This window comes from Tiliqua scincoides, chromosome 3, assembly GCF_035046505.1.
Source record: "Tiliqua scincoides isolate rTilSci1 chromosome 3, rTilSci1.hap2, whole genome shotgun sequence".
Classification (NCBI taxonomy): domain Eukaryota; kingdom Metazoa; phylum Chordata; class Lepidosauria; order Squamata; family Scincidae; genus Tiliqua; species Tiliqua scincoides.
This window is the reverse complement of record NC_089823.1, coordinates 163,146,782-163,159,598: the sequence shown is the minus strand read 5'-3', so window position 1 is coordinate 163,159,598 and position 12,817 is coordinate 163,146,782. Positions and strand designations below refer to the sequence as shown.

Genomic DNA, 12,817 nt, shown 5'->3' with positions numbered 1-12,817 from the left:
ACCTTTAACAATTGTGTAGGAGAGAGAATTTCAGCAGGTGCAGCTTGTCATCTCACAGATGACAGAAATTTCCCCCTCTACACAATTGTTAAAGGTCCAGGAGCCCTAAGCTTGAAAGTTTGCCTACCCCTGGCTTAGAGGAAACAGGTATGTTGGATACCTGGATGTAATGCTGAGTTTCATGCGCTCTCTTGATTCAGAAAGGCTTCTGAATCCTTAACCTCTATTAAATTTCAGTCTAAATTCATTTTTATTGGTCAAAATTTATGGAACTCCTTGCCACAGAATGTAGTGATGGCACCTGGCCTAAATGCTTATAAATATCTGGATCCTTGCCTCAGTGCTTATAAAATGGAATTGGAAGGTTTATGGAGGAAAAGTCCTTCACAAGTTACAAGTCATGATGACTTCATACAGCCTCTGGGTTTTAGAGGTAGCCTGTTTCTGAATGCCAGACGCAAGGGAGTGGCAACAGGATACAACTTTCTTCTTGTGTTGTGTGTTTCTGGAGTCCTCTGACTGGACCACTGTGAGATGGAGGAAGCTGGACTAGATGTGTCCTTTGCTTGATCCAGCAAGTCTCTTCTTATATTCTTATAATCTTAATAAGCAGGATAAAGGAGTGCCAAAGTGATGCACCCCGTACGTTAAAATACAAGAGATCTGTTACTAGCTGCTTTAGGTGCCCATTCTGAAGGGTATAAACTGAATGAATGTGTGAACAAATATTAAAGAGCACACTCATAAGCTAGATGTTTCATTGAACATGTCATTTTGTCTCTTTATGTTGACAATAGCAATGGTGGGCTGTGATTCAGATCAGAACTATGATGCAGATGGGGGGAGTGGATTGTGTACGCTACTGGCACTTGCTAATACTGTGTGATGATACTCCACTTGTTACGTCATCACACTGTTGCTTAGTGCATCTGCACCACTCTGAATTAACAGATGACAGTTCCAGTATCAGTGGAAACGGTGATTTGCAGTGTTGCGCTAGTGCAACCAGATTTAGTTTGTCTTATGTATTGTATAGTGCATCATCAAACAACATCATTAATATTAAATATAATATTTATATAATATTTATATAATGCTCTTCAACAAAAAAGTTCATAAAGTAATTTACAAATGAAATGAAATAAATAGCACCTTGTCTCAAAAGGGTTCTTTTGCATCTAAAAAGATACCAAAAAAAACACCAGCAACAGTAGAAAAGACACTGTGCTGGAGAAGTAGGGAGTTTACCCCAATAAATAAGTATATAGCTCTATAAATTATATAATATATAAAATTTAGTCACCTTGCGACAGCAGAGTCAAAGATTTTCTTCTTGTGATGGGGTCAGGATTATTGTTATTTTAAAAAAGCGATATTTACTTTAAGGAATTTATCTCAGTTGTATCTTGGCAAGTCGGTTGAAAGCTGTCATACAAGCATTGAATTTGATTCCCTAGTTTTTTTTCTGAGTCAGTTTCTATTATGTAGCTACTTTTCATATCCATTCCAAGAATAAGAATTGATTGTTCTGGTGGAAGAATTATTCAAATCACAAACTTCTTAAAGCAGTCTATCTGGGTTGGATTCAAATATATCGTGCTTGAGCATAAAGAGAGTTCTGCTGATGGTAGATCCTTCCTGTTCTGCCAATTTCCTTCCTCCCATTTCAGCCCTCTGCATCCCATCTCACACTGTTCTGGTGGGTCCTGAGCAGATTCTCAAGAAAAGAGTTATGGGGGCTGCAGTGGAAAGGAGTTAGTCTCATGGTGTGAGGGATATTCTATTCACACTTACAGAACAAATGATTTTACAGAAGTATGGAAATACGTTAACACTTTTGGAACTGGTATTGTTCTTCGAGTTCTTTGAAATCTATTCAGCTGTAAGTTTAAAAAAAAGTTGTTGCAACCTCTAGATCAACTGTTTCCAAACTTTTTGGTCTCTGTATGCTTTATACTTCTAAACAGAGTCTTGGGGAGTCCCAGAGCGCTGAGTGGAGTGCCACGGAGTGCCCAGAGTGCCACGGAGTGGCAAAGCACTGAGCAGGTGGCAACTACTTATGGTGTGCTCCTGAAGGGGTCTTAGGATGGCCTGAGATGGGCTTCTAGGAGCATACTTTGAGAAACACTGCTCTAGATCTTGGAGTAAGATACAGAAATACCAGAAAGGAGTTCCTCTAAAAAGATACTGTAAAATATGTTCAGTGTTATGTCATTTGACTTTCTGTTTATGTAAATTTGTAGATATTATTTTAGTCGTTAAAAAAGCACTCAAGGCAACTCACAAAAACTTGATTTTGATTTTCCTTTATGCATATTATCTTGTTATCATGTTTCAGCAGTATCCCTTTTATTTTGGGAAATAAGTAGTCCTTGTGTTATTCTTCCAAGATTTTCAAAATGTCAGGTATCAAGCTGTGTATTCACATAATCTGCTGGACTACGTGTTTAGCCTGCCCTTCCTTCAAGGACAATGATTATGTGTCACTCTTAAAATGGCAATATTGTACTCCTGATTTTGGACTTTTGTTTAAAATAAAACTTTGTTATTGCTTTCTAACTTTACAGTGTTCGCCAGTTCTGAGCCTGTACCTGGATTCCATGGAGAAACCTTGCAGTTAGCATTCATTGACCTCAGACAAGTAAGATGTTTTACATTCCCATCAACTGTCACATTTTAACCTATCCAAAACCTTTCATTTGTAACCTGGAACCCAAATAGTTCTCTATGGTAGCATAAGATGTTGAAGATATTCTCTCTCTGAATATTTAGAGAGTTCTTGATTTTTCCCAGTTGTATTCTACACTGCTTTGCAGATTCCCCAGGCCCATAGGAGTAACCTGGAGAAGAGGGTTGAGGTGCTTCAGTGGGAGTGGGATTGGTACAGCCTGGGTGGATCCAAACAAAACCTACTTACTACTCCTAACCATAAATGAAGTGCTCAGTCTGCAGTACGTGAGTTAATAAACAGATTCTGCCCACTTTGGTTATGTCAGCATTGTAGAAGGTACACTACCAGCTACAGTTAAATTTGCTGTTCTGTCAAACTTATCTCTTGACACAGTTTTTTGAGGATAAATATATCAGCTATGTTAATACATCTGTGTTTCATCTGAAACAATTATTTCTAGCTCTATGCCAGTATCAGTTGAATGTATTATTTCTACTACCCTTCTTAACTGCAACTTTGTGAAGCAATTTTTCTTAACAGCTTCTACATTTCTCTCAAACAGTATCTAACATGTTTGCTATGTCGTCTTAACAGCTTCTAACTGCCACAGACAAATGGGCTTGTCTTGTAATTGAGTTATTACATAAAATAAGTTTTGCATATTTCAGAATTTTAACTGAAATTTAATTTGCGAGGTGTTCCTCAGCAAATAAATTGCACAGATTTCAAACGGAAAACAGTTTCTGTCTATTTCTGATTAAATCTCCCATATGGAGGTTGTAGAGGCGAAAACATTATTTTCCCATGCTGTACCATTGAAGTTCAGGATTAGATGAGCAACTTCTTGCTCTGTAATTGACACTATAGAACAATGGCATAATAGCACTAGTCATCTAAGGTTCAAGGGTAAGTGAGCAGGGAGCTATTCATCTAGCTCTGGAGCTCAGGATATGGGGGTGCAGGGGCACCACACAGATTTAGCAATTTATCCTTCTCTGTAATTCCTTGCAGGCGTACAACTTTTATATCCTAATAGCAAGCTTGGTAGTTTTGTGCCCGTCAGTAGGGCACTGAAATGACGCCACCCACAGATAAGATCAGGGTTTGTCATATTTGGGATGCCACACCTCTGTAGAAAAAAAACAGTTAGTAAATTTAAAAGAAAAGGGAAAAAGTATCCTGATAAGGATTGACCATCTAAGAATTTAGAATGTTGAAGGCAGTTGCGTGTCAGATTAAAAAAACAATAGGGGGAAGGGGTACATTTTGGCCTGCTCAAGCCTAACAGCTTATAGTATCCTTTAAGGGGCAATTAGGCCACACATCCCCCAAACCTAATTCCCATTTTCACCCCCAGCTAAGGATGCCATAAGCTTTTAAGTACTATGACCCCTTTGAAGATAAGACTCCTGGGGGGGATTTAATAAGGTCAGAGGAAAAACACTTCTGCTGATTCTAATTAGTCTTTCTCCCACCCAGCAGGATCCTTTCAGCTAGGAAGGGGAAGAGCTGCTAACAGCTTAAAGTAGTAGTAGTCGTGGTAAGCATTTGTATAGCGCTTTTTGAGTGTGCAAAGCGCTTCATATGTATTATCTTGATGTAATCCTTAAAACAACCTTGTCCCCATACTACAGCTTACTTAGGGTGACCTAGGCTATAATTCTCCTATAGAGGAAAGGGTGCATTCCTAAAAGTGAGTGTGCGCAGGTGATACTAGGATGCAGAGTTCAGTCAGGTCTTGTGTTCTTCTCAGTGTAGAAGTGCTCCCTTGCCCAGACCAGCCGTGCCTAGCAGGCTGAATGGTCACAGGTTATGCCCCTTAGGAAGCAAGTACTAGCTTAAAGTGATTTTTTTTGTCTTTTTGAGTGAAGAAAGCTCTCCCTTCAAATCTTTAATGAGACTCTCAACATCAGGGGGGAGAATTTTTACCTCGGAAACTGCTGCTGCAGTTAGAGGACTGTTAAGCTCCTACTTGGACACATTCCGCTCCTCAGTTTCTTGCCTGAGGGGTTTTTTCCAGCCTGTTCCATCAGGCGTGGAAGGCAGCAGGCCTAAGAAATCATGAGGCTGCTGGCCCATTCAGCTTTAATCGATGTGCCAATTCCTGGCTGGGGATGTGTTACCCCTTTGCGCCTCAACGCAGCGAGGTGGAGGATTCAGAATCTTGCATGTCTCCTGTTGGCCCACACTCCATGCTTTGGCACGTTGGGGGTAGGCTTAAAAGAAATCTCATGCCCAGCCTGTCCCACTCTCCGGAGCTTTGCCTGTTCTCCCCAGTGCTTGCTGGGGAGAGCCTTAAGGGTGCAATTTTATGGTTCCCTTGAAGCTTCCAGAGATGCCATAGTCAGCACACTTGAACTCCCTGCTTTCCTGTATACAGAGGCAAGTTCCCTTTCTCTATGACACGGGGGGGGGGGAGTGCTGGTTTGACTATCAGTGTTTCTCAAACTGTGGGTTGGGACCCACTAGGTGGGTCCCCTTTCGTTTCAATATTTTATTTTTAATATATTAGACTTCATGCTGCCATGATATGTGACTGCATTTGGAAAAATGTTAGACCTGTACTTTTAACAGCGTATATTCTTTTAACAGTCATAGTCAATGGGACTTACTCCTGGGTAAGTGTGGGTAGGATTGCAGCCTAGGATTGTTAACAATTTTCCTGTCTGATGATGTCACTTCCGGTCATGACATCACTTCTGGTGGGTCCTGACAGATTCTCATCCTAAAAAGTGGGTCCTGCTGCTAAATGCATGAGAACCACTGGATGCTATCACTCCACTTTCACTTTCGAAGCTGCGGGTTGCCCTGCAGAAGGTCACGCAGGGCTCCCCACACCCCTGGGAGGCTGCAGGAGGCTCAGATACGTGCAGCCAAGCCCCTACAGCCCCCTGAGTGGCGTTATCCTAGGGATCATGCCGCTGCCTTCCCCCAGCCCCCGCTGCTTCCCCTTCCTGCCCCGCAAGGACTTACAGTGGTTTTCAAACTCCTGGAGAGATTAAAATCCCCTTACTGTGAGTTGTGCTCTGGGTTGCACCAAACCTGCAGTGCATACAGCGCAAGCTAGGCTTGCACCATAAAGGGAAGTTACATGGATAATTTTCATTTGACTTTGAAAAACAAAAGGAAATAACAATTTAATGGAGGGAGAAGTTAATCAACAGCTCTTAACTATTATAGTAAAACAAAATCTTCAAGTTCAGAAGTTATGAATACCAGACACTGCAGACAAACTCAGGGATGGTTATCATCCTATTTTCTTTGTGGGCTTCCAGAGGCATTAAGCTATCGACCATTTAAAATGAAGCACTACACTAAATGAACCTGTAGTCTGATCCAGCAAGATAATTCTTATGGTTTTACATTCTTGACATTTCCTAGTACAGATCCAAGTTAAATGGTCTTGTTGGTCATTGAGTGGTCAATGGAAATGGTCAATATCATCAAATGTTGTATTGCTTCAGATTCTCTAAAGCCTTTGACACTTTCAACAGTGTGGCATCTCAGCATGCAGAGGGAACCTTGGCGGATTCTTAATGGACTTCAGATCAGTATTTCTTACTAATTTATGTATTAAAAGAGCGTCTTAGGTGGTGAACATTCCATCATTTCAAATGTAAAGTTTTTCTTATACACAATTGGTTGCATAATAATAGGGAAGAGGAGATGACCAGGCCAGAGGGAGCCTCTAACACTGTCTCCTATGAGTCCAGCACTTGAGTTTAATTATTATGGTATTTGTATTTTATGAACATTTTGTATGTTCCCTTGGGCATAAATTCTTTTAACAAATAAATAATAAAGTCATAGTCTGTTCAGTAGTGAATACTGTGGTTGAATTGTGGTTCAACCATTCAAGTATTGTGGTTGAATCCTTATGTATTTACACAGTTGTAAAATTGAAAGAATATAGTGTTCTACTGTATATTCATATAGTCATGAGTTATCAACCCATTTTTTAATGTGGTATGTCAATAAGACAGAATATAAATGATTTTGATGTGACTTTGAAAATGTTATTTAGCAGTACCAGCTTTAAAAGACATTTTTAGAATATAATCTTTAACATTTTTTAAAAAGACAAATAATGCTAGAGAATGTTTATACAGGAATCCTGGGATGAGCGGCAGGAATGAACATGTCAAAAAAACCTAGCAGTCGGTATTTGAGATGCACATTTTGCATTCTATCATGTGATGGAACTTCTGTTCTTATTATTATTTACAGAGCTAGCTGTCTATTTGACAATATTCAGGTTTCTCTTAAATATGAAATTTTCAATGTTGAATGTGGTGGGTGCACTATTATGCTTTGTCAAAGGTAGTCCATTCTAGGTAGTACATTTGAAATAATAGCTAATTTCATACAATTCATTTAACGCATTCTTTATTTTGTTTTTGGGTGTGAAATAAATCCATTCTCCACAATTTATATTGCATGCCTATTGAACATAAATTTGAATAACTTTTCTTCCCAGTCTTGCTAGCAGCTTATCCCACTGATCTAAATCCTTATAAAGAGTGACATTTTGCTTTTAGTAAGGATTTAGCACTTCCCCCCTTCTTTATTTATGATCCATTTCTTTCTTAATAGGGCAGATGACAGTTCTTTTCAAGAATACTTAGAAAGGCAACAGAGCCTTTTTCAGAAAGTTCTTATAAGAGGTCATGCTTCTGTTTTTTAGTTTGAATTCGATACTGTTTCGTGAATTGCAGGATATGAAAGATAAGGAAGTGGGTCCAATGGTCAGGTTTTACCTGCCCACCCGGACTGTGCCCCGGGGTCAAACTCCTGATATTTGCAGTTTGGTACAGAGGAGCTGATGACAGGTAGAGACTGATACAGGGGGGAAAACTTGAACCATATCAAAGCTAAAAGGCAAGAGAATTGGGACTCAGTGAGAGACTGTAGCTAAAAGATGGATCAGCAGGATTGCCCTCTTTTTAAAAAGTAGCTGACCTGTGAGCGAAAAGACTTTATCGTCCTGCCAATCACATGCTTACTAATGGAAGCCAGTTATCTCAACAAGAGCTTACTCCCTCTGTGTGATTTCATGCCAGTGTGCAAGATTAGCAGGAGCAGGGCAGTGTACATTGGTACTTTATATGCAACCAGTAACAAATATAGCACACTGTAGGGCTTGATTCAAAGCGTTGGCACTTTGAAGAAGTGTTCAGGGCTGTTTGACATGATTAAAAATTCCTATATGGAAAGCTCTTTTGTTTAGGAAATAGCATGTAACCTTTGTGTAAATTCACACACAAGTGATAGCACAAAATATGCAATAGTTCTGTGGTGTTTCTGTGGAGGAATTTTTTCACACTGGAAATGGTCCTCAGTCACTAGAAATTGGGACAAACACCCAAAAAGTGCAAATGCAAAGAGCTGCCTTTAAAAAGCCCTGAGAAATATGCTTCTCTGCTACAGTTCCTTTGTTAATGATTTAACTCTCTCTGTAGATGAATCTGAAGTACCAATGGGAGAAGCAGGAATTTGCAATATTTCACAGTATTACTGTAGCACAGTTGTCATTCCCATTTTAGACACATTCTCATAGAAGTTCATGTGTGAAATGTGCCTAAATGACCACCCAGGTATGTGTGTTTATCAAACTCTGGTTCCTTGAGTGCGACAGAACTGGCAAAGACGCATGTGAGTAGCTTTTCCTGGAGTGAAGGTCAGTTGATTAGTTAGCAGCCTTTTGATTGAAAAGCCTGAAATACCCAGGAATGACTGTCAGTGCTGGTAGTTGTGAGTCTACAGCTGGGTGTGAAAAGGGAGGAGCTGGTGTAATGGCTGTTTATGTTACATAGACACTGAAGCCAGGATGCTCAGGCAATATAGCTTTGTTTTTTTTCTGTAAGAAGGGGACATTGGGAGATTGTCATAGTTGGAAGGCCACAAACCCTCAGTCTAAATTTCCAGACCAGCAAAGCAATTTAGGAGGAAGAGTTGAACCCTTCTCTCTCTCTGTGAGTTTGTCTATTTTGGAAACAAATGTAGATTAAGAGCCCAATCCTATGGTCCGCGGCATGGCTCCGTGACACAGACCACAGTCGCAAACATGCTGTAAGGCACGTTTGCAGGGCTCACCGCCAGGCTCCCACCGGAGCTAGCCCAGCACAGGCTAGCTGGGCGGTCGCCCAGGTTCTGTGGCTTGGTGGTCTCCAGGACCGCCGGCTTGCAGAGTGGGAGGCGGGGGTGTGGCTGCGGGTGTAGGGAAGGTGTTCCAGGGAGACCGGGAAGCGTGCCAGGGTGTGGGCGGGAGGTGTGTCGGGGAAGGGGGAGAGGTGGATATGCGGAGCTGAGTTCCACAGGATCCAAGGCGCTTGTGGAGGGCTGCGCGCCCTACGCGAGCGCCTTTACTTTAGTGCCAACCTTTTGGTCAGTGCTAAAAAGAGTAGCGCCATTGTGGGGCTGCTTCCCTTACTCAGAGGAAGGGGACAAATGTCCCCTTCTCCCAAAGTGCATCCCATGGTAGCACCAGAGGTGCTGGATCCAGCGGCAGCCCTCCATGGAGCCGCTGAACCTGGGTGCTGCGGGCAGCTCAGGATTGGGCTATAAGTTACTAATCATGTCATTTCAAATATTTAAGGCTAATACTAGGAACAATTTCATTTTTTTCTGTAGCTGCCAGTAAACACCTCACCAGCTCTTTCTAAATGGTATCAGGTGCTGCTTATATTGAGTCAAGCAATTGGTTAATCTCGCTCAGTATTGTCAATACTGATTGGAAGTGATTCTCTAGAGTTTAAAATGGGAATATTTCTCTGCTCCACCTGGAGGTGCTGAGGATTGAACCTGGGACCTTCTGCATGCAAAGAAGATGCTTTTTTCACTGAGAGCCTACCCTTATAGATTCATCTGGTTAATAAAAATAAAAAAAATTTAAATGCTAGGGGTCCTGAAAAATAGCCATGATCAGGTCTGGCCCAAGACTTCCTGGGCACCTGAGATGGTGTGCCAAATGCTACCTCCCTTACTTGGCCTCTACCTCCCCACACACACCCTTGATTGGAAGAAAGGGGGAAGAGTGGAAGAGGAAAGATGAAGGTGAGCATAGTGGTAGGCTAGAGTCTCTCTTCCGTGCTTCCTCTGCTACTCCATACCTCTCTTCCTTTTTTAATAAAAAGAATGGAAGGAAGAGGAGCAGTAAATGCAAGTGGGAGGATGGAGGTGGGCAGTCCTTGCCTCCTACTGCCTGAAGTAACCTTCTTACAGCCCAGTCCTATCCACACTTTCCTAGGAGTAAGCCCTATTGACTCTAGTGGGACTTACTTCTGAGTAGACATGCATAGGATTGGGCTGTTAGTCTGCCTCATCAATGGATTGGCCCTAGCTATGTGATTATGACCTGTTCTTTATTTGCCCACTAACTGACAGTGTAATCCAAACCAGTAGATCTGCTGGCACAGCAGTTTCTGTGCCGGTGTAGGGTCTTGCAAAAGTGCTGTAAAGCACATTTGCACACCTGGAGTATAAGCAGCACTGGAAAACAGCACTGGAAAAGTTATTGAAAAACTCCCATTTTTAAAAGTTATTTAAACCAAAGCTGCATTGCATTTGCTGAAAATCTGTTTCTTTTCTCATCTCCATTTTGTACAATTATGATTAAGAATACTAGTATACTACCTTTCAACAAAAAATAGTTCAAAAAGTGATTTACATAGCAAAATAGATCCATAAATGCTTTTGATTGGTTTTTCTTGGTCATTCAAATACTGAACGCAAAGCTAGCTATGGAAGCAACCTGTAGCAGATACAGAATGGTTTAAGATTAGCAGTTATCAGTTTGAAGGGGTGAGCAAATTCTTCATGGGCAAAACAACTTTAAGTATAGGCAGAGTGACGCCTTTGATAACACAGTTACTTCAGGGCTCTGATCCATTATCCAACATTGTAATGACAAGGTAAAACCATGTTCACATGGAACTCATTCTTGCTTTGAAGCCTTGGCACGTGCAGTCCAGAGCTCCTGTCTCCATGTTTAGTTCAGTATTGAACTAAACTTATCTCCATTTTGTGAATTCCGTATTGTCAGTTCCCTTATCTTCTCTCTCTGCCCCCAGCTATGCCACCAAATTACCTTTTAGACTCTCCTAGTCATAAAGACTAATCAAGTCATTAATGACTTGATTCATTAATTTCAAATGCTGGGCATTGGCAATAATGAAGCCACAGCTTTGAAAACCATGGGTTCTGTGTTTTTCCACAGTCTGACCCATGCTAGCTTATAATGCATATTAGCTCTGTAGGGAAGAGCTGGAAATCTAGGAGATATTCCCTTGCTGCATCCTTCTTCCCATGTATTAATGACTGGCACTGAATACCATGTCCCTTCAGATGGGAAATGTGTACATGAACAAATTTGTAGAGCATTCCAATGAAATTGTGTCCTGTCAGATGCAACTCAGTGTTGACCCATTTGATGTTATGGGGTACACGGTTTATTGAGGCAATGACCTTGTTTTCATATGTGTTTGAATAAAGGAGAGCGTTCAGATATGCAGCTGCTGCCTACCATTAGAACTGTAGCTTCAACTTGATTTTAAATACAATTTGTTTTGTTGTAAGGGCTTACACCCTGCAACTTATAATATGCATTCAAAAGCTTATGCCATGGAGGAGTGGTCCACTTCAGGATAGGCTCGTTCCCCCAGGACAGTGATTTTCAAGTTCTGTGCTGTGGCAGCACATTGGTGTGCTGCAAATGGTCCACAGATGTGCCATAGGAGTTTGGAGACTGGTAGCTTTTTAGTAGGGCCTGGGGAAGTAGGCCCACTGGCAGCATGCCTGCTAAAAAAACTGGTGGTGTCCCTGAAATTTTAGTACTTTTTCAGTGTGCTGTGAGATGAAAAAGGTTGAAAATCACTGCCCTAGGAGTGAAAAAGGTTGAAAATCACTGCCCTAGGAATTCTGTACTCCATGTGTGGCATCCTAACTGGTGTTTCCTCTGTGAACAGAAGGATCATTCTGTTCATGGAAGAGGCTCGTTCATTTGTAGAGTGAACTAATAGCAGAAGCAGCAGTCAGGATCCCACCCATTGTCTTTTAACTACATATTCCATGTGAAAAAGCATAATAAAGAGTTCACTGGCAGTGTCTGCACATGCTTGTCAGGCATTGTGCCTACACAAATGCATTAACTTATATACCTTTGGATCCTGGGGCTTCCAGTTTTATTTATTTTCACTGAAATATTTATAGGCCACCTTGCTACCCTATGGACAGAGTTGTCAAGGTGACTTTAAATCCACATAATATTTAAATCCAGTTAAAATAAGTAAACAATAAATAACCATAGCAGACAATGGTAAAAACACAGTTAACTGAAACGCTAAGCCAAATTGAGTTTTCAGGGTTCAGTTAAGTCTCTATATCTTTTTTCTTTTAATAAATAATAATAATAAACTTTATTTGTATCCCACCCTTCTCCATAAAGGGACCCAGGGCGGCTAACAACATGTAAAAAAAACAGATTTAAAAAAAAAAACATTAACACATAGCGGATAAAAACATTTAAAAACACATTAACAGAGGCCATAAAAACAGTAATCAGATTAAAAGACAGAATAAAAAGAGCAAGTCACAGCGGAATCAAGCCTGTAAAAAGCTAAAAGATGTATAAAAATGTTAAGAAGGCCAGAAATCAGAAGGCTTGTATAAACAACAGTGTTTTCAGGCCTCGCCGAAAACTCTCAAGAGAGGGAGCCATTTTCAAATCAAGGGGAAGGGAGTTCCATAATGTTGGTGCCACTACCGAGAAGGCCCTATTTCTTGCAGCCGCCCCCCTGGACCTCCTTGGGTGGCGGCACTTGTAAAAAGGCCTTCTCAGATGACCTGAGAGGGCGAGCCGGATTGTACGGGAGTAGGCGGTCTCTAAGATATCCTGGCCCAGAGCAGTATAGGACTTTAAAGGTCAAAACCAGCACCTTGAATTGGGCCTGGAAACGAATGGGCAGCCAATGTAGCCCCCGGAGAAGCGGACTGACAGAGTCAAACTGCCTGGCTCCGGTGACCACACGGGCCGCCGCATTCTGCACTAATTATAGTTTCCGAACCGTCTTCAGGGGCAGCCCCACATAGAGCGCGTTACAGTAATCTAACCTCGATGTCACCGTGGCATGGATCACCGTGGCCAGGTCT

The 12,817-nt window shown here is 41.4% G+C and overlaps 1 protein-coding gene across 3 annotated transcripts in view; it reads left to right on the top strand.

Moving 5' to 3' along the window:
• The window catches only part of EXOC6 (exocyst complex component 6), a 111,446-nt gene that overhangs the window by 80,115 nt on the left and 18,514 nt on the right, over nucleotides 1–12,817 (top strand). For all 3 annotated transcript variants that reach the window (XM_066618937.1, XM_066618936.1, XM_066618935.1), the window contains one exon: nucleotides 2,568–2,641. In XM_066618937.1, coding sequence (XP_066475034.1) covers nucleotides 2,568–2,641 — 74 coding nt within the window. The remainder of the gene's footprint in view (nucleotides 1–2,567; nucleotides 2,642–12,817) is intronic.